The 20632-nt window shown below is 45.0% G+C and overlaps 1 protein-coding gene across 3 annotated transcripts; it reads left to right on the forward strand.

The window, feature by feature from the left end:
• Positions 1-1261: 1261 nt before the first annotated feature.
• On the forward strand, positions 1262-13173 carry TMEM269 (transmembrane protein 269). Of its 3 annotated transcripts, none has more exons than XM_044236383.1 (5): positions 1262-2170; positions 5926-6023; positions 6602-6745; positions 7321-7524; positions 12368-13173. In XM_044236383.1, the coding sequence occupies exons 1-5, from the start codon at positions 2079-2081 to the stop codon at positions 12502-12504; spliced, it is 675 nt and encodes a 224-aa protein (XP_044092318.1). In that variant the 5' UTR covers positions 1262-2078; the 3' UTR covers positions 12505-13173. The 3 variants fall into 3 exon arrangements, with proteins under 3 accessions (XP_044092318.1, XP_044092319.1, XP_044092320.1); XM_044236384.1 differs by having other exon boundaries at positions 7324-7524; XM_044236385.1 differs by lacking the exon at positions 1262-2170 and having other exon boundaries at positions 5892-6023.
• Positions 13174-20632: the final 7459 nt, after the last annotated feature.

Raw genomic sequence — 20632 nt, forward strand, 5'->3', positions numbered from 1 at the left:
CCAGGACCTAGCTTGGTCTGAGCTTACAGGGAATATGATGCTCTGTTCTATTGGTTGGTAGACAGCAGAGTGCAGAGTAGGAGGGAAAGAACAATTAAGGTGACATTGTAAGTCCTGTTCTGCCATGTCTGGAGTGACTTTGAGCAAGGTTCTTCTCCTCTCTGAGTCTTCTTTGCCTTACCCTGTGAGTAGGGATAGTAACTTTCACCTGGTCGACCTCACGAAGCCAATGGAAGCCATGAATGTGAAAGTGCTTCCTTTGAATGAAAGGGATAATATAGTAGATAATTGACCATTAATTTTGAAAAGTAACCAAAGTAGTGCAGTTGAGGTGTGTCTGGTAATTGGCAGAAGTGCCCCAGGTATGTGCTGACTGCCTCTGAGGGGCAGAGAGGCTGGCTTGCTGCTCTCCAGGCAAGTGAGCTGGGCAGGGCGCTGAGGTGTTTCATCTTGTGGGGGTCAGCCCTGAGGCCCAGGAGAGCCTGGGAGGAGGCGTTTCCTGGGGAGGGAGTTCACAGCCAGCCCTTGGCTCCTTCCCCTCCCTCCCCTCCCTGATTTCTCAGGCAGCATTCTTCCTGTCTTATATTTGGAGGGGCCCTGACCTGAAAGGGTCTCAGGAGTCCTGAGGGCCTTGGTAAATGGCCTGGGGGAGCAGTGAACTCCCAGTTCCAAACTCCAAACTGAGCACCTCCCAGCCTCTAACATCTCGGTGACTGGGTTTATGGGAAAGGACCCTACTCTGTCTTAACTCTTGCCCAGACCAGAAGGGCCCACGTCTAGACATAGGCTGAGTGGAGGCAGAGGATCAATTTCCTCCCCTTTCAAATGACTGACAATTAAATGAGGAAAAGGTCCTGAAAACACCTTGGAACTTGTATATTTTCCTTGGGGGGCAGGATTACTGTTTGTGGGTAGCGTGCTGGCAGCAACCAGCAGGGCCTCCCTGTTCCAGAGAGCCCTGAAGCTCTTTCTCCCAAAGAGACTTCGCGTCACAAGGAGTCTGTGTGTACGGAGTGCATGTTTGGTCTTAGAGGAAGAGTGGAGCCAGCCAGGCTGTGAGAATCAGCAGGCCCAGCTGATTCCCCACCGCCCTGAGGGGCTGGGAGGTGTGAGAAGCCCTGGGCCAGGCTGCTCGCACAGGGGGAGGCTGATGCTGCCCTCCAGGGCTGGCCAACCCAGCTCCTCCTTGGTCTCCTACCCCACAAAGCTCCTCCTGCCCAGAGCTGTGCCCTGAGCCGAGGAAGCACTAGACTGAGAACCCAGTGTCAGGATTACCTTCTATGCACCTAGCACGTGACTTTGAGCCAATGTCTCAGTTCTCTGAACCTCGGTTTTCTCATCCATAAAATCATGACAACACCATCTTCTGAGGTTGTCAGGATCAGGAGAGAGAACACAGTGGAAGGGGCCTGTGAACTATCCACTGTGCTGTCCACGTTCTATGCTGTCCACGTTCATTTCTTGTTTCTCACCTCTTCCTCTGCGGGAGCTGGGCCTGCTTGTTCTGGTTGAGGCCTGTCAGAACAGGACCTTGGGGCACCCCAATAGCAGCTCTGTCTGAGGGAGCGAGCGCAGCTGGTGGGACAAAGGAGGCTGACTCCATAGCTATCTCTTCTGGGCTTTCTACCCCTCAGGGACCCTCTTCCCCTGGGTTACTCCTGGGGGGTGAGAGGGTTACCTTTCCCCAGTGTTCTTTTTTATTCAAAAAGAATAGAATAGAATTCACCACATGGGCTGGAGGGAGGTCTGCACTATAGGCAAGGGGTACAGACAGAGGGCGTGGAAACTGGTCTGCGGGCTCACTTGCTTGGCCGTTGCCCTTTCCCGAGACACTCGTCCTCAGCAGCTTTGTCTTTACCTCCTGGTCTCTGCCATCTGCTTCCTGTCTCTCTCACTACGGTCAGTGACACAGTGCTGGGAGGGTGCGGTTCGGGGATGAAGTCCGGTGAACAGGAACTGCCTGGTCCCTGGGAGCCTCTTTTGGGACTCTTTGACCTTGGGAACCCTTTACCCCTCTCCCCTGAGCCCCAGATCCGTGCACCAGTTTCTTCCTGACCAACGACCAGAGCTGTCTCCAGATGAATGAATTTTCCTGGAAGGATGTCACCAACGCCTTGTCCCTGGCCAACCTGATCCTGGGGCTCTTCTCCATCTTCTGCAGCTTCTGCAAGTAGGTCTGGGGCCCAGTGGGCTCCTAGTCAAGAGCTAGAGCCAACGGCATGAGGGAAGGAGTGGGGAGCCTAAGGAGCCAGGCACTGAGGCACAGAATCAACCAGGGGCAGGAGAAAGTGGAGTGGGTTGGGAGTCATGGGGTCAAGATCCTAGCCTCAGTTCTACCGCCATCCTGATATGCGACTTTGTCTAGGTCACATCCTGAGCCTTGGTTTCCCCATTGCTAAGACAAGGAGCGTGCACTGTGATCTCTGTAATGCTTTTGGGCTATGGCAGTCTAGAATGGTTCTTGCGAGAAAAATCAGAGGTTCTGTTTTGGTGGCCCTTACATAATCCTTGGGTAGGCAAGCTACCATTTGAAATTTTTGATTCTTAAATTTGAACCTATGATGTGGGGAATATTTACAATTAGCACTATTGTGGAAAATCTGAGACATGTATTTGGGCCTCTACAAAGCAAAGCAAATTATATTTTATAGGAAAATTCTATTTCTGTAAATTGAATCATATTTCAATGACTTGGCAAATCAGTTCTTTAAAGAGAAATCTTTTATAATGCAGATATCTGCCTCCTAACTATTTGCTTCTCTGTAACCATCAGTACATGAATTCTCTGGATCCATTTCTCATCCATAAAATAGGATGATCTTACCTGATGATGTTTGAGTTCCCTTCCAGTTTGAAAATGTTATGATTCTCTAAGTCTGGATTTGTGGAGTCTTATAAAGTAGATCATACCTACAAGAGAAAATTTCTATCTTCTTCTAGTCTAATCTTCTGGGAGTATATTTTTTTAAAGATTTTATTTATTTATTTGCTAGAGCGAGCCCAAGTAGGGGGAGCCACAGGTAGAGGGAGAAGCAGGCTCCCTGCTGAGCAAGGAGCCCGATGCGGGACTCAATCCCAGGACCCCGGGATCATGACTTGAACCAAAGGCAGACATTTAAATGACTGGGCCAGGGAGTATAGTTTTTATGGCAGGTTGGTAAACCCAGCTTCCTATAGACACTTAGATATGGATCTAAAGGAAGGTAGTCCTGAGGTTGTATAGAGACTGCTGAAATCTGGGATCAGGCTCTCTGCTTCTGCTTGACAATCTGAGCACTGCAATCAGGGTGTAGACTCAGGAATGGCAGTCTAGGTCAGCCTTGCCTGAGACTGCGGTGGCTGCTTTCAGAGCGGTCTGGGAGCATGTGCTGGACTGCAGCACGGAATCTTTGAATGTAGGGTCTGCAAGAGATCTTGGAAATCGTTTAGAGCATCAAAATATGTGAGCTGAAAATGGATAGAACCGCAAGGAGAACTTGACAAATCCATTATCATCGTTAGATATTTCAACACCCCTCTATGAGAAATTGACAGATCCGGTTGGCAGAAAATCAGGAAGGAGATAGTTGAACTGAACTGCACCATCAATCAACTGGATCTAATTGATGTTATAGAATATTTTATCCAGGAACAGCAGAATACACATTCTTCTCTTCACACATTCAGGCTATAAGACTGAGTTTAAATTTAAAAGAATAGAAATCATACAAAGTATGCCCTTAGACCACATAGAATTAAAGTAGAAATCAGTAACAGAAAGATAACTAGAAAATCCCCAAATATGTGGAGGTTAAAGAACACAACTTTAAATAATACATGGCTTAAAGAAGAAATGTGTTTTGAACCAAAGGAAAATGAAAGGACAACTTATCAAACTTTGTGAGATGCAGCAAAAGCATTAGTTAGAGGGAAATGTATAGCATCAAATGCATATACTGGAAAAGAAAACTGCTCTGTGAAAGACAATGTCAGGAGAATTGAAAGACAACCTGCAAGTTGGGAGAAATTATTTTCAAAAGGTACATCTGATAAAGGACTATAATCTAAAATAGACAAAACTTAAAAACTCATCAGTAAAAAAATAAACAATTAAAAAATGGACCAATGACCTTAACAGACACCTCACCAAAGAAGATCTACAGATGGCAAGTAAGCATGCGAAAAGATGCTCTCCACCATATGTTATCAGGGAGATGCAAATTAAAATAACGATGGGATACCACTATACACTCATCAGCCAATCCAATTGTCCAGAACACTGATAACACCAAAGGCTGGCGAGGATGTGGAGCGACAATGGGAGTACGACATGGTGCAGCCACTTTGGAAGACAATTTGGCAGTTTATTACAAAGCTAAACATACTCTTATCATATGTTCCAGCAATCACACTGTTTGGTATTTATCCAAATGAGTTAAAATCTAAGTCCACATGAAAATCTGCAGTTGGATGTTTATGATGTTTTATGTATAATTGCCAAAACTTTTGGGCAACCATGATCTCTTCTAGTAAGTGAACAGATGAATAAACTGTGGTATTTCCAAAAAGTGTCATCTATTTAGTGCTAAAAAAAAAAAATGAACTATCAAGCCATGGGAAGACATGGAGGAATCTTTAGCACATATTACTAAGTGAAAGAAGCTAATCTGAAAATGCTACTTACTGTATGATTACAATAATATGATATGATACTTGGAAAGGCAAAACTCTGAAGATAATAAAAAGATTGGTAGTTGACAGGGGTGAATGGGGAAAATGAACAGGTAGAGCCTAGAGGATTTTTAGGACAGTGGAAATGCTCAGTGTGATACTATAATGATGGATACATGTCATTACACATTAGTCCAAAACTATAGAATGTACAACACCAAGAGTGAACCCTAAGGTAATCTACGGACTTTGGGTGATTATGATGTGTCAGTGGAGGTTCATCCTTGGTATGTACCAAGAATCTAAATGTACCATCTGGTGAGTGGTATTGCTAATGTGAGAGGCTATTCATGTGTGGGAGCAGGAGGTATATGGGAAATTTCTGTAGCTTACTTTCAATTTTGTTCTAAACCTAAAATCTTCTCTTAAAAAAAAAAAAAAGTCTAGAAGAACTGAAAAAAAGGGAGATGGAAAGTCAATAATGTAAGGTTTCCAACTCAGCAAACTAGAGGGGAGAATGCAAATTAAATCCAAAGTAAGCAGAAGAGAAGAAAGAATAAAAACAAGAGCAGCCATCAATGAAATTGAAAAAAAAAAAAAATCCATGGAGATAATCAGTGAAACCAAAAGCTGATTCTTTGGAAAGATCAATAAAATTGACAAGCCTCTAAGCAGGCTAACCAGGAAAAATAAAGAAAAGAAGAGAAGACACAAAATACCAATATCAGAAATGAAAGAGGAGTCATCACTACTGATCCCACAGACATTAAAATTATAATAGTGGAATCATGAACAACTCTATAAATTTGATAACCTAAATGAAATGGACCAATTCCTTAAGTCATAAGTTACCAAAACTTGCACTAGGAGAAATAGATCATCTAAATAGGCATATATTTATTAATCTATATCTATTAAGTCATTTGGCACAAACCCCTCATTTTGGAGGAAGAGAGACCTAGAGATGTAGGGAATGATTTATTTGAGAATTCAGTGAGATGGTTGCAAAGGCTGGGCTAAAACATAGGACCCCTGGACCTTCACCTGGGACTTAGAGCTGGAAGGGACCTTAATGAATATCTAGGGGGCTCCAAGCACCCCTTTCAGATGGTGGCTTGAGAGTATGGCAGAGGAGAGGGGGAACATGCAGGGCAGGCATGTGTGCCTGTGTGCAAGTGTAAGGAGTGTGTTGGTGTACTGGGGGGACAGGGAGGGGCTGGTGAGTGGAGACCATGAAAGAGCCGTCCTATTTGGACCTGCTGCCATACACTCTAGGAGATGTCACTGTGCCTCCTGGATGCTTCTGATCAGCTTCCTGTTAGACATGGCAGTCGGGGCGATAACCAGACACCTCAGCCTCTGCTCCAAGTCAGGTGAGTCCAGGCTTCAGACCCCTGATCCCTGACCCCAGGAGCCCACACCTCAGGTCACCCCTCCCCCATCTCACATCCAGCCAGCCTCTATCATTCACCAGTCCTGTTCCCAGCCCTCCAAGGATGGCAGAAGCAGCCCTAGAGCCATCCGTCCGGGAGCCCCACAGTCTAGAGCTAACCCCCTGCTGGCTCACTTGTTAGCTTCAGCCATCCTTGCCCTGGCCTTGCCGTTTCCTTCTCTGCCCTGCCCCCAGTTGGGACAGATCCAGGGATCGGGTGGCTGCAGTGGTGGTCAGGAGTGGGGAAATGAACAATCCCCCCAGCAGAGCAGCTGGTTCCAAATACAAGAAAATGTTTTCGTGGAAGATTATGCTTGCAAAATGGTTCCATAGCTTGTCAGTTTGCATCCTGTTATAGTCCAGTGCTGGATGCTGAAGGGTGGGAAAGTAAGACCTGAGAGGGGAAGTGTTGTCTAAGGCCACACGGTCAGCATGAGGCAGAGCCAGGGGGAGCCCACCAGAGTGGACTAAGGTGCGAGACAAATGAGTATAAGTTCTAACCTTGGCCTTCTGGAGCAGGAGTGGAGCTGAATGACTTGGCGGTCTACACCACCTTCGGCCTGGCCTCAGCCATGCTCCTCGGCGTGGACGGGCCTCTGAGCGGGTTCCTGGGCATCATCTATGTATTAGCTGCTACCTTCCGCCTGTGTTTCTATTCAACTGGTGAGTGAACCCCAGCTTTTAGCTGAGCGTCGGGAACCAGAAGCCTGGGGAGGTTGCGTAACTGACTCCTCCCCCTGCTTTGTGGAGTCCCTCTTCCTTCCTTCGCCTGTACCCCAGGCCCGCTGAAGGCTTCAGGCTGCCATGGCAGAGCCCTGGTGGGGGGCAAAGGCCTGTGGTTCTCCGACCAGCTGTACCTTTTTCTCACTGTGTGCCCTTCGGGTGGTGCACAGAGATTCCCAGAATCCGGAACTAGAGGTCGTCCTCCAGTTTTCCACAACAGATGGGGAACATGGAGCTCTACCACAGGCAGTTGCCTTGCCCAAGGTCACAATGCAAGGGAGGGTAGGTGCAGACCAGACAATTTCAGGAGACCCTTCTATGGAGCCGTGGGTGATCCAGGATAGAGCCCGCCCCTCATCTCTGTGAATAACTAAATGCTTAACAGCCTCCCCCTGCCCTGCAAGGAGGAGGATTTGGGGCGTGGGGCAGGGAGGACCTAACAAGAGGGGCTGGCTTCCGTTTTGATTGCTTTAGAGCAGTGGGAAACCACCCATGTCCCCTTCTTCTTTCTCCAGCAGGCGCTCAGCTCACCTACAAGGGTCTCCCCTGCCGCTACGCTTCCTGTGTCTTGGCCTCCACCTCCCTTCTGACCAAAGGCAACACGTTCATTCTCTCTTGCATGGCCTCACTTATGATTCTATTCATGATGGACCAGAGCTACTATCCACATGATGAAATCCTGGAGTCGGAGAACTGGAAAAAAATGGTGTATCTGGGAGGTGAGTGAGGAGGACTGCTCTCACCTGTCACCACTGGCTGTTTATTGGCCCTGCGGCTCCGAGCTCCTGGACCCTGCTCTCTCCTCCTCCAACAGGTTTATCATCATCCTGAGTGCATTTACCGGTTTACTATTTGTACACACTACACCTGCCCCCGGAGAGAGAACTCTCTCTTGTTCAGGCTCCCTGGACCCAGGATTGGGCCAACCACAGGGTAGATGCTCCTGGAGCATTTGTTGAACGTTATCAAGTTCAGTCGGGAGCACCTGCCTTACCAGGTGCTGGGAACCAAATCTGTAAACTAGACAAACCCTTCCCACCTCTAGCTTTACAATCTGATCAGGGAGACAGACGCCAGCCACATAATGGCAGAAATAACTAGAAACGTATAGTTTTGATGTGTTGTGGAAGTACTGGGCACTCTGACAGGGTGTTGGAGAGGGACGTTAGATGGAAACGACCTGAAGGGGGAAAGGATGCTTCAGGAGGTGACATTTAAATGGAAACTGGGTGGAGGTGGTCAAAAGGTACAAACTTCCAGTTATAAGTTAGTCCTGGGGACATAAGGGATAGCAAGGTGACCACAGTTAATGACACCATATCGTATAGTTGAAAGTAGCTAAGAGAGGAGAGCTTAAAAGTTCTCATCACAAGAAAGGAAAATGTGTAACTCTGTGTGGTAGACTTTCTGAGCTGATCGTGTCACACACAGATACCAAATCCTCATGTTGTATGCCTTGGACTAATATGGTGTCCTATGTCCATGACATCTCAATGGAACTGGGGGGAAAAAAGGAAAAGAAAAGAAGCCCGCAAGAAGACTGGCTAGGTGGGTGAGGGGGTAGTTCAGAAGAGAAAAAGGTATTTTGTGAAGGCCCTAGGCTAGAAGGTGCTGGAATCATTCTTGCTGCCGTATGGCTGGGACATGCTGAGAGGCGCTAGGGACAGAAGCTGAGGCCACGAGGTGGGCAGGTTTTGGGAACTGATCCTAACAGCAAATGGGAAGTCTCTGAAGGGATTTCTGAGCGGCAGTTTTAAGGACTTTGACTAGCTGGCAGGAGACTGAGAACTGAAGGAGGAAAACACACCTGCTGTCGACTGAGAAGTGGCGGCGACAGAGCAGGTGAAGGGATTTGAGATCCACGTTGGGAACAGAGCCCAGAGGTCCCGGCCACACGGGGGCCCTGGCAGATGTCTCCCTAGAGTTCTCCCCAATTTAGGGCTTCCTTCAAGGACCTTCAAGGAATGCCAGTGTTTCTTCTTTGGAGACGTTCTTGTGGGAATAAGACAAACATCCAGGGGATGCCCAGTTTCTTCCTTTATTCCCTGGGGGTTCAGTCTGGTTCATAGGGTCCTAGGTTCCATCCTGACCCTCCCCTTCAGGTTCACATCCTTTCTCTATAGCATCAGTGCTGATGGCCCTGCCCACGTTCTAGGCTCTGGGCCCCCCTGTGGCCCAGCTAGTAGAGGCAGAACAGGATGGAGAAACATCTGGGTCTGCAGTTAAACAGGCCTGAGTTCAAGTTCCAACACCAGCACATTTTTAAAAGATTATTTACTTATTTATTTGAGAGAGAGAGAGTGAGCACAGGTTTGGGGGGAGCGGAGGGAGCAGCAGAGGGAGAGGGAGAAGCAGACTCCCCACTGAGCAGGGAGCCTGATTCCAGGCTAGATCCCAGGACCCTGAGATCATGACCTGAACTGAAGTCAGATGCTTAACTGACTGAGGCATCCAGGCACCCCCATCAGCCCATATTAATTGCATGAACTTGGGCTAATTACCTCTTTGTTTTGAGCTCACTTTTCTTCATGTATAAAATGAAGCCATTAATCCCTACCTCAGGATTCTTGAGATCAAAGGAGAAAATGTATACCCATCCTCTGGCACAGATGTGTCCTGTAAGTAGAAGCTTCTAGCCCCTTCTTCTCTCCACCTGTCCTCCTATCACATAGCAACAGTGTTTCCCACAATGTTCTTTGCTCCTGTAGATACCACTGGATCCCCTATCCTCAAAATAAACCACACACTTAGCCTCAGCCTTCCTTGGATTGTCTTGACTGTGTGAGTAAAGGAGGAAACTGTGCCTCACAGATTTTGACACTGTTTAATACCAGAGCTCTACCGGATAGATTTCAAAATGGCCACTTTGATATTCCTCTTATCTGGAGTGCAGACAGTCACCTTTTTATTGATTGATTGATTAAATTTTTGAGAGAGAGAGCGAGTGTGGGAGAGGGGCATAGGGAGGGAGAGAGAGTCTTAACCAGGCTCCATGTAGAGTCCAGTGCAAGGCTTGGTCTCGCAACCCTGAGATCATGACTAGAGCCAAAATCAACAGTTGCACCCTTAACTGACTGAGCCACCCAGATGCTCCTATTTTATTCTTTTAAAGATTTTATTTTTAAGTAATCTCTTCATCCACTGTGGGGCTCAAACTCACAACCCCAAGTTCAACTTGCGCGCTCTACCCACTGAGCCAACAGGGCGCCCCACCAATCCCCTTTCTAGACTGAGGTTCCATCTCCTCCACAGAGCTTCTGAGAAGTTGGCCTGTGACTGCTGAGGCCTTATGTCACATATTTTCCAGGACAACTAAAATATTGTCTCATTGCCTCAACAGATCAATGACTATCCTTAAATATTGCATATCCCAAAGTTCCGATCCGTCTCTGTTATGGCTTCTCGCCCTTAGAAGTGGTCTTCTGTCCAATCAGATGTTCTGATTTCTCTTGAGGAATGCGTGGTGGTGATCCCCATGGACATACCCCATACTCTCCCACCCTCTTTTTGAGCTCTCTGAGTCTGAGTGTCTACTTTGTACAAAGTAGACATGGGTTTGAATCAAGACCTTGTGAAGGTCACATTCCCTCAGTCTCCTCATCTGAAAAACAGACTTATTCCAAATCACAGGATTATTTTGAAATGTAAGTGGAACAATCTTTGTCACATACCTAGCAGAATGTCTAGTGCCGAGAAGATATCCCACAAGTGTTGGTGCCCTTTTGCCTTTCAGTGGTGAATATGAGATTCAAATGTGTTGGGGGTCCCCTAAGACCACCCCCAGATTCACTGATTCTCTAAGGACTCATAGGATGCATATAGTTGTACTCATGGCTAAGATTTGTCACAGCAAGAGGACACAAAATAAGAGTAGCAAAGGGAAGGTGAGGGCACCTGGGTGGCTCAGTGGGTTAACCCTCTGCGTTCAGCTCAGGTCATGATCTCAGGGTCTTGGGATCAAGTCCCACATCGGGCTCTCTGCTCAGCAGGGAGCCTGCTTCCTCCTCTCTCGCTCTCTGCCTGCCTCTCTGCCTACTTGAGATCTCTCTCTGTCAAGTAAATAAATAAAATCTTTAAAAAAAAAAAAAAAGGGGAAGATGAAAGGGGCAAAATCTGGAGGGAACAATGTACAAGGCCCCCGGTACTCTCCCTGTGGAGCTAGTTACCCAGCACAAAAAAAACACTCATGAACTCTTGTCTACCTGGAAGCTCTGTGGAGACTCAGTACCCAAGGTTTTCATGGGGGCTGGCCACATTGGCACTTTTGGCCTAGCAGTACCAAAATTCTAGATTTGCACTGAAGGAAATCCATCTCAGCACTGTCTAAGCACAGTGAGCCACTCTTGCCCACTAGGGAAAGTTCTATATTGGCATAGAGAACTGTTTACTGACCGTGTTCCTAGACTCCAGCCAAGGACTAACTGGGTAAAAGCAGAAGCAGGCCATTCTAGGGAGAGCTGTCTTCGGTCTGCTGCACTCCTCTGCCTGGGGGTAACATCGTATTGGCCATTGTCACGTGCTAAACTTGACACAATTGTATATATATTTCCAACAAGGGGACTGGGCGACTCAAATGTACTCTCTGCTAATGATGAAGTCCCAGAACCTAGGTCGGGTTCGGTGGGGTGAGGTTCGGAGCCGACGGCTAAAGAAAGAATTCTTAAGACGTCTCTGGTGCAAAAAGGTGGTTTATTAGAGCACGGGGACAGGACCCGTGGGCGGGCAGAGATGCAGCTGCCCAGGGCCTGTGAGGAGTGTCTGGTTATATACACAGGAGTTGGGTAGGTGAGGACAAAGGGGTGTTCAGAAAGGCTATTGGGGCAAAGAATACTATCAGGATATTGAAGGCCTGGTTACTAGCAAGTCAAGGCATTTCCCCTCTAATGAGGCATTAACATAAAGACAATTGGGAGTTTCCTGGTGGAATGTTACATTCCTGCTATCAAGCGTCCCTGTGAGTGAGATTTAGGTTTAGAAGAAATTTAACTTTATTTACATTTCTTTTTACCTCCCCCTCCTTTGGTTTCTTATGGAGGGGAGGGTGGCATTAGGGCTTGAGGAACTGAGTTATGTGTCCTTGGAAATTGGGCTATTGATAAGGTAACATCTTTGTCTGTAAATCTCAAGGACATTTGCAAACAAAGGGAGACTCCTGCCTTACAGGACTGTGATCTCTGCAATATAACCATTTGTTCTTCTTTTAGGGCAGTCAGGGGTGCCTGAGGAATGTCACACATATTACTAAGGGGAGTGGGTGGAGAGGGGGTGCAAGGCGCCAGCCCCTGCTCCCTCCTCAGCCAGCCTCCTGCTCCCTCATCACTAAGACTGATTTCTAATGTGAATTTGACAAAATGGAACCTGAGCTTGCGATTGATTGTAATTATCTCGTTACAAACACACAATACCTCTCAAAGGCAGGGCTCGCATCTCATTGGTTTTTGTCTCTTCAACCCCACGAGTACAGACCAAAGGGTGAGAGGCTGGGGAGGGGGAGAGAAGAGGTTGGAAAATACATGAAAGAGAGCTTCATAAAAATGGAGCGTTTGCCTTTTTTTCTTCCAGGTATCATCATGCTGCTTTTGTCTCCGTTCTCCCTAACTGCCTTTTACTGCCTGCTGTGGTCGCTCTCCTACATCTTCTTTCCAGACGCTCTGTGGGGCAAAGCAGCATGTCTCAGGCTACAGTGCCGAGAAAACTGAACAGCTTTACCCACTGCCGCTGGCCTCTGTGGTCTTTGTGCCGGCACATCGGGCCAAGCCTTGCCGTAGCCTCACTAAACCTTTTCCTGTCTCCACGTCTCCTGTGTGCTGGATAACATGTGGCCTTGAACCAGAGCAAACCAACATCAGGCCAGCGGCCTTCACTTTCTCCTCTTGCTCAGGGTTCTGAATCCCTTGGGGACAACAGTGGTTTAATGTCCTAAAGAACAGGTTTTCCAAGGACTTCCAGCCCTGTTACCAGATGGGGGTCCTGGTGCACTCAGGTCAGTCCCTTGGAAAGGAGGGAAAGCCTTTGGAATTGGTCTCCACCTTGGTCTGGTTGTTAAGGCTCCAGGGGCAGGACAGGGCTTACTAAAGTGGTTCTTAAACTTGCCGGCTCTGGCTCCCTAGAGCTCGTCACGGGACAATGGCGTTGCCCAGTGTCAGTGTGCATAGGCTTTTGTGACTTAAAATTCTGTTTGAGCAGACACAACTTTTGCCTTTTGCATCAGTGAAGAGATTAGACACCCTGGCAGCTTGAGGGCACCACCTGGCTTCCTTCCTTCTGGTTTTTTTCCTAAATTGTAAAACATTAAACTCTTGATGTTCAAATGCCACTTTGTCTTCTAAAATCCAAATTGAATAAAAATAAAGAGTATTGTATGGAAACTTGCAGTTGCCCCTCACAGAGAATTTAGGCTGGCTGAAGGCAGTGACCACCCCCCCCCACCCAGCATGGCCTCTGGACCTCCCACCTCCAGGCCATGTACCCAAAGATTGTTGGCTAGTTCAGCCCTTTCCTCAGCTCTGGAGCCGGAGCACTTTTTACCTAAGTTTTTGAAGTTTGCATTAAGTCTAAAATTGGATTTTTATAAAAATAACAATCCAGTGAATCAGGAGGCTATAGCCTGGCTTTCCAGGAATGGGTAGCACCATCCTGGTCCTGGTCCCCACGGCTCTCTGTCCACGTCTCTGTTATATCATTTATGTTTGTTAGGTGTCCCAATAATTGGTCTGTGATTAAAGGAGCAAGACTGATACAAAGCGAAGGTCAAGCAAAGCTTTATTTCACGTTGCCCAGCATCTTGGTGCCAAGCATCAAGAATCAAACCGAACATTCGAGGCCACGCCTGTTACAGAGACGGCGACCTCTCTCTGCTTCACAGACTAGCTTTTAAGGGCAAAGGCCATGTGGTTGGGCCTGGCCACGCACAGGTGGCCAATGAAATTGTAACACAGAGAGAAAGCTGCACAGTCATGTTAGGTCACACTTAAGTGACCAATTGAATTACAATTTACCCTAGTAGATATTTGAACCAGCCTATCATCTTGGTCAGAACTGACGCCCAAAAGGTGCCCAAAGGGTGGGACCCATACTCCTGGGTAAGTAGGGAGACAGTATGCGCCCTCCCATTGATCGGATGTCTCCACCTGGCCCGACCCACCCTTGTATTTGGGCTTTGTTACCTGGAACTGGTTTCCGGGACTTGTTTTTAAGTAAGTCCCCTGGGGGAAGGGGGCAGGGACAGTTTAAGTTGTAAACAACAAAGTTACTCTTTAACTGGATGGAAGCGCTCTGGCTAAATAGGTCCTTACAATGTTGTGTGTGTGTGTGTGTGTGTGTGTTTTAATTTAAAGATTTTATTTATTTATTTGACAGAGAAAGAGAGAGAGAGAGAGATCACAAGTAGGCAGAGGCAGGCAGAAGTAGAGGAAGAAGCAGGCTGCCCGAGGAGTAGAGAGCCTCATGCAGGGCTCGATCCCAGAACCCTGGGATCATGACCTGAGCCAAAGGCAGAGGCTTAACCCACTAAGGCACCCAGGTGCCCCATCATTTATGTTTTTATGGGTGGATGACTATGTCTGCATCCCATCAGATTTCAGGCTCCTTCAGTTTACGTTTTTTAAAATGTCTGCTGTTTACCACAGTCCCTGGTACTAAAAAATGTTTGTTTTATAGACAAATAGATTTCCTTGTGCGTTCTAGTGGGTTAGGTGCAAGATTACTATAATGTGGTAAGAATCTTACAAATGTATACCCAAATACACATACAGATACATGATGTCCTTTGGTATCATCCCCTCATTTCAGAGATTCCACACTTCATCAAAATATTTAGGAAATGCGGCTGGAGAACTGTGTTCACATAAGCTCTTGGAGGCCAGCTCCTAGCGTCACGCCTAGACATAGCAGGTGCTCAAGAAATACTGTCTTCTGGGGCACCTGGGTGGCTCAGTGGGTTAAAGCCTCTGCCTTCAGCTCAGGGCATGATCTCAGGGTCCTGGGATCGAGCCCCGCATCGGGCTCTCTGCTCAGTAGGGAGCCTGTTTCCCCCACCTCTCTGCCTGCCTCTCTGCCTACTTGTGGTCTCTCTCTCTCTGTCAAATAAGTAAATAAAATCCTAAAAGAAAAAAGAAATACTGTCTTCTGAACCAACCAAACCTAGTCTACTAGGTTACTGAGGATTAGCCAACAATGGCCTCTTTTGAGCTGCATTAGTTATCAGATTTGGCGTCAAAGGATTCTGGCTACTTCTAAAACTGGAAACTACATTCAAAGAAGAAGGTGCAATTCCGAAAGAGGATTTCCTTGCTGCTTTTGAGCCACAGCCTCAGAGTGAAAAGAAATATGTAGACCTCCTAAGGGGACTGCTTTGAAAAGGGAAATACCCATTTGGATACTTGTTTGCACTTTGTTTGTAACAATTCATATTTCATTGCCTCAAACAGAAGTTTAGGTTAGTGATGCAAGGATAGTAAAGTGTAGGGATATGTGCTTCCTTCCAACTACATGGAAGGAAGGCTGCCCTTCTACGTGGTTTCGGGGACTGAGGATGCATTAGCTGTGCAGGGCTTTACTCCCCCAGTTAGCTAGAGCTTAAAAAAAAGAACAGGTAAAACAGGACATGTAATAAAATAAAACAAACTATTCTAATGTAAAATAGCTCTCAGGAACAAGTGGGAAGTCTGGGACTTTAAAAATATACTTCTCAGATGAATGCATGAAGTCAGAGGGGTTCTTTCTTAATTCAAGGCAGTTCTGCTACTTCTCAGCTTGGGATGGAGTATAGATTTCCCTTCCAGCCCCCTCTTAGTGAACCTGTGCCCAGTGAACAGGGACAAGTGACTGAGGATTCTGCATTTTTTTTTTTTTAAGCTCTGTGAACGTGAGTGAAAGGTTTAATCTCTCTAAACCCATTTCCTTAACTGTAAAATGAATTATTTACTTCCTCTCTGGGTTGCTTTGTGAATTAAATATGATGACACATAAATAAGTAGAATAGGGAATGACTGTAAAAGGTATTAAATAAAAGATTGCTCCTCTCCTTCTAAACTTCTAAATTTCCTCCCTTCCATTTAAAATAATAGTAATAATCATAGTTATCAGGGTGCTTAGGTGGCTCAATGGCTTAAGCCTCGGCCTTCGGCTCAAGTCTTGATCCCAGGGTCCTAGGATCGAGCCCCACATCGGGCACTCTGCTCAGCGGGGAGCCTGCTTCCCCCTACCCCTCTCTGCCTGCCTCTCTGCCTACTTGTGATCTCTCTCTGTGTCAAATAAATAAATAAAATATTTTAAAAATAGTTATCATTTATTTAGTCTTTTCTATGTGTAGGAAGTGTTTCTTGCACTCTATTCTTTCACTCAATCCCTCACACAACCCAATGATATGGTGACTACAGGCTTAAGGTTGGCAGTTCACAAAGTGTGGTCTATGACCCCTGGAGTTCCTGAGAACTTTTCAGGGTTAAAACTATTTTCTTAATAATCTTAAAATAAGGGGGCACCCGGGTGGCTCAGTCAGTTAAGTGTCTGATCTTGATTTCAGCTCTGGTCATGATCTCAGTGTCCTTGGATTGGGCCACTTCAGGCTCCCTGCTCAGTGGGGAGTCTGCTTGAGGTTCTTACTCTCCTTTTCCCTCTGCTCCTCCCCCTGTTCATGTGTGCACACGTTCTCCCTCTTTCATAAAAATAAATCTTAAAAAAAAAAAATCCTAAAACAGGGACTGAAAATCACTGCTGTCATTCTCCTAATGGTGCAAAGCAATGGTGGATAAAACTCCTGGCACCGAGTGAATCCAGGCAGGGGCACTAAATGGCCTGGGTATTCAAATGTACTTTTCACTATCATATGTTCACAGTAAACAAAACAAAACAAAAAATGTTTCATTTATGACTGTCCTTGACAAAGTAGTAAAAATTATTCATTTTATTAGACCTTGAGGATACATCTTTTCAATATTCTGTGCAACAGCAGAAAGCATGTATAAAGAACTTCTGCCTACTGGAGTTAAGATAGTTGTCTCAAGGAAAAGTATGTTTTGAGTTTGAGCTGAATTAGCTGTTTTTCTTATGAAATACCAAAGAATAACTGAAAAACTTGGGCTGTTCAGACTTGGTTTTCTCAAAATATGAGCTGAGACTGTCACTCATCAAAAAAGTTTTTGTTACCAAGAATAAAATTTGAGCTTCCCAGTGAATTTGGGAAAACTTATATCTACTACCTTGAACTTGACAGCTTTGCAATACTAAAAGACTTTTCTGATAAGATCACGGGAGATATTAATGAAAAATTTATTTTTTATAATGTATAATAAAATGTGTAAACATTTAGAAGATCTGTATAACTCAGTGAAGCATGATGTTGAAGATCATACATAGATAAATGATTCATTCAAAGGGCAAGAGGAAAGACCAGTGGATTTTAATGTAATAGAGTACAGAAAGTTCATTAATGTGGTATCAGATTTCAAGTTGCAACTAACCTTTAAAATCTACTACCTGCTAAATTTTGGTATAGTGTCAAAAAAGAATATCTAAAATAATCATTAAAATACCCTCCTCTTTTTCAACCACATATCAATGTGAGGCCAGATTTTCTTCATATAGTTTAAAATAATATGAGAATACAGGGGCACTAGGTGGCTCAGTGGGTTAAGCCTCTGCCTTCAGCTCAGGTCATGGTCTCAGGGTCCTGGGATCAAGCCCCACATCGGGCTCCCTGCTCAGTGGGAAGATTGCTTCCCCCTCTCTCTCTGCCTGCCTAATTTGCACACCTGTGATCTCTTTGTCAAATAAATTTTAAAAATAAAATAAAATACTATGAGAATACAGAATGCATAAATATTAAAACTAGCTACTTTCCTTTAAGATAGATGTTAGATTTGCAAAAATGTAAAACAGTGCTACTCTCACCAGTGATTCTTCATTTTGTTTCTTTTTTCTTTAAATATTTATTTTAGAGGGGGGAGCAGAGGGAGAGGGAGAGAGAGAATCTTAAGCAGGCTCTATACCCAGAGCAGAACCCTATATGGGGTTAACCTCAGGACCCTGAGATCATGACCTAAGCTGAAATTAAGAGTCAGATGCTGGATGGGGCGCCTGGGTGGCTCAGTGGGTTAAGCCGCTGCCTTGGGCTCAGGTCATGATCTCAGGGTCTTGGGATCGAGCCCCGCATCGGGCTCTCTGCTCAGCGGGGAGCCTGCTTCCTCCTCTCTGCCTGTCTCTCTGCCTACTTGTGATCTCTCTCTGTCAAATAAATAAATAAAATCTTTAAAAAAAAAAAAAAAGAGTCAGATGCTGGGCGCCTGGGTGGCTCAGTGGGTTAAGCCGCTGCCTTCAGCTCAGGTCATGATCTCAGGGTCCTGGGATCCAGTCCTGCATCGGGCTCTCTGCTCAGCAGGGAGCCTGCTTCCCTCTCTCTCTCTCTCTCTCTGCCTGCCTCTCTGTCTACTTGTGATTTCTCTCTGTCAAATAAATAAATAAAATCTTAAAAAAAAAAAAAGAGTCAGATGCTTATCTGACTAAGCCACCAGGTGCCCCTAATTATTTTTTAAATTATTTAAAAAAAAAACTTTCCAAGATAGCAGAGGAGTAGGAGACCTTAGTTTTGTCTGGTTCCAGGAATTCAGCTAGATAGCTATTAAATCATTCTGAATATCTGTGAACCCAACCAGAGATATAAGAAAAGAATTGCTGCAATTCTACAAATAGAAAAGTGACTACTTTCTGCAAGAATGACAAGACAGAAAAACTCACCTCAAAAAAGAGAACAAAAGGCAGTATTGACTGCCAGGAATCTAATCAGTATGGATATGAATAAGACGTTGGAACTAGAGTTCAGAATAACAATTATAAAGATACTAGCTGGGCTTGAAAAAAGCATAGAAGAGACTAGAGAATCCCTTTCTGGAGAAATAAAAGAACTAAAATCTAATCAAGTCAAAATCAAAAGGCTTTTAATGAGTCACAATAAAAACATGGAGGCTCTAATTGCTAGGATAAATAAGGCAGAAGAGAGAATTAGTGATATAGAAGACAAAATGATGGAGAACAAAAAAGGTGAGAAAAAGAGAGATAAACATCTATTGGATCATGAGGAGAGAATTTGAGAGAGGAGTGATACCATAAAGCAAAACTATATTAGAATAATTGGTATACTAGAAGAAGAGGAAAGAGAGGGGCAAAAGGAGTGAATTACAGCAGAGAACTTCCTAATCTGAGGAAGGAAACAGGCATTCAAGTCCAGAAGGGACAGAAACCACCCCCCCAAATCAATAAAAATAGGTCAACACCTTGATATATAATAGAAAGCTTGCAAATCTCAAAGACAAAGAGAAAATCCTGAAAGCAGCTAGTGACAAGAGGTATATAACTTACAAGGGCAGAAACATTAGACTGGCAGATCTAGCTAGAGACCTGGCAAGCCAGAAAGGACTAGCATGACATGATATATTCCGGGTGATAAATGAAAAAAAAAATGCGTCCAAGAATACTTTATCTAGCAAGGCTGTCAGTAAAAATAGAAGGAGAGATAAAAAGCTTCCAGGACAAACAGAAACTAAAAGAATTTGTGAACACTAAACTAGCTGTGCAAGAAACATTAAAGGGGATCCTTTAAGCAAAGAGAAGCCCCAAAGTAACAAAGACCAGAAAGGGAACAGAGACAATATATAGAACCAATGATTTTACAGGTAATACAATGGCACTAATTTCATATCTTTCAATACTTACTCTGAATGAAAATGGACTAAATGCCCCAAGCAAAAGACACAGAGTATCAGACTGGATAAAAACAAGACCCATGGCTACATTGTCTGGAAGAGACTCATTTAATTTTATTTTACTTTTAAAAGATCTTATTTATTTATTTGACAGAGAGAGAACATAATCAGGGAGAGAGGTAGGGAGAGGAAGAAGCAGTATCCTGCAGAGCAGGGAGCCTGATGTGGGCTCAATCCCAGGACCCTGAGATCATGAAGTGAGCCGAATGCAGACACTTAACTGCCTGAGCCACCCAGGTGTCCCAAGAGACTCATGTTAGACACAAAGACACCTCCATATTTAAAGTGAGGAGGTGGAAAACCATTTATCATGCTAATGGACATCAAAAAGCAGCTAGGGTTGCAATCCTTATATCAGAAAAGATTTTAAACCCAAGACTGTTGTAATAAGAGATGAGGAAGGGTTATATCATAATTAAAGGGTTATCCAACAAGAAGATCTAACAATTATAAATATTTATAACCCTAACATGGGAGCAACTAGTTATATAGACTAATAACAAAATTAAAGAAACACATCAATAATAATACAATAATTGTAAGGGATTTTAACACCTACCTCACTGCAATGGACAGATCATCTAAGCAGAAGATCAACAAGAAAACAAGGGCTTTGACACACTGGACCAGATGGACTTTACAGATAAATTCAGAGCATTCCATCCTAAAGCACAGAATACTCATTCTTCTCTAGTGCACATGGAACATTCTCCAGAATAAGTCACATATGGGTCACAAATCAGGTCTCAACCGGTACCAAAAGCTTGGGATCGTTCCCTGCATATTTTCAAACCATACGCTTTGAAACTTGAACCCAGTCACAAGAGGAATTTGGAAAGAATTCAAATACATGGAGGTTAAAGAGCATTATACTATAAAGAATGAAAGGTCAACCAGGAAATGAAAGAAAAAATTTAAAAATTCATGGAAACAGGGGAGCCTGGGTGGCTCAGTGGGTTAAAGCCTCTGCCTTCAGCTCAGGTCATGATCTCAGGGTCTTGGGATCAAGTCCCACATCGGGCTCTCTGCTCAGCGGGGAGCCTGCTTCCTCCTCTCTCTCTCTCTC

Source organism: Neovison vison, chromosome 2, assembly GCF_020171115.1.
Source record: "Neovison vison isolate M4711 chromosome 2, ASM_NN_V1, whole genome shotgun sequence".
Classification (NCBI taxonomy): Eukaryota; Metazoa; Chordata; class Mammalia; order Carnivora; family Mustelidae; genus Neogale; species Neogale vison.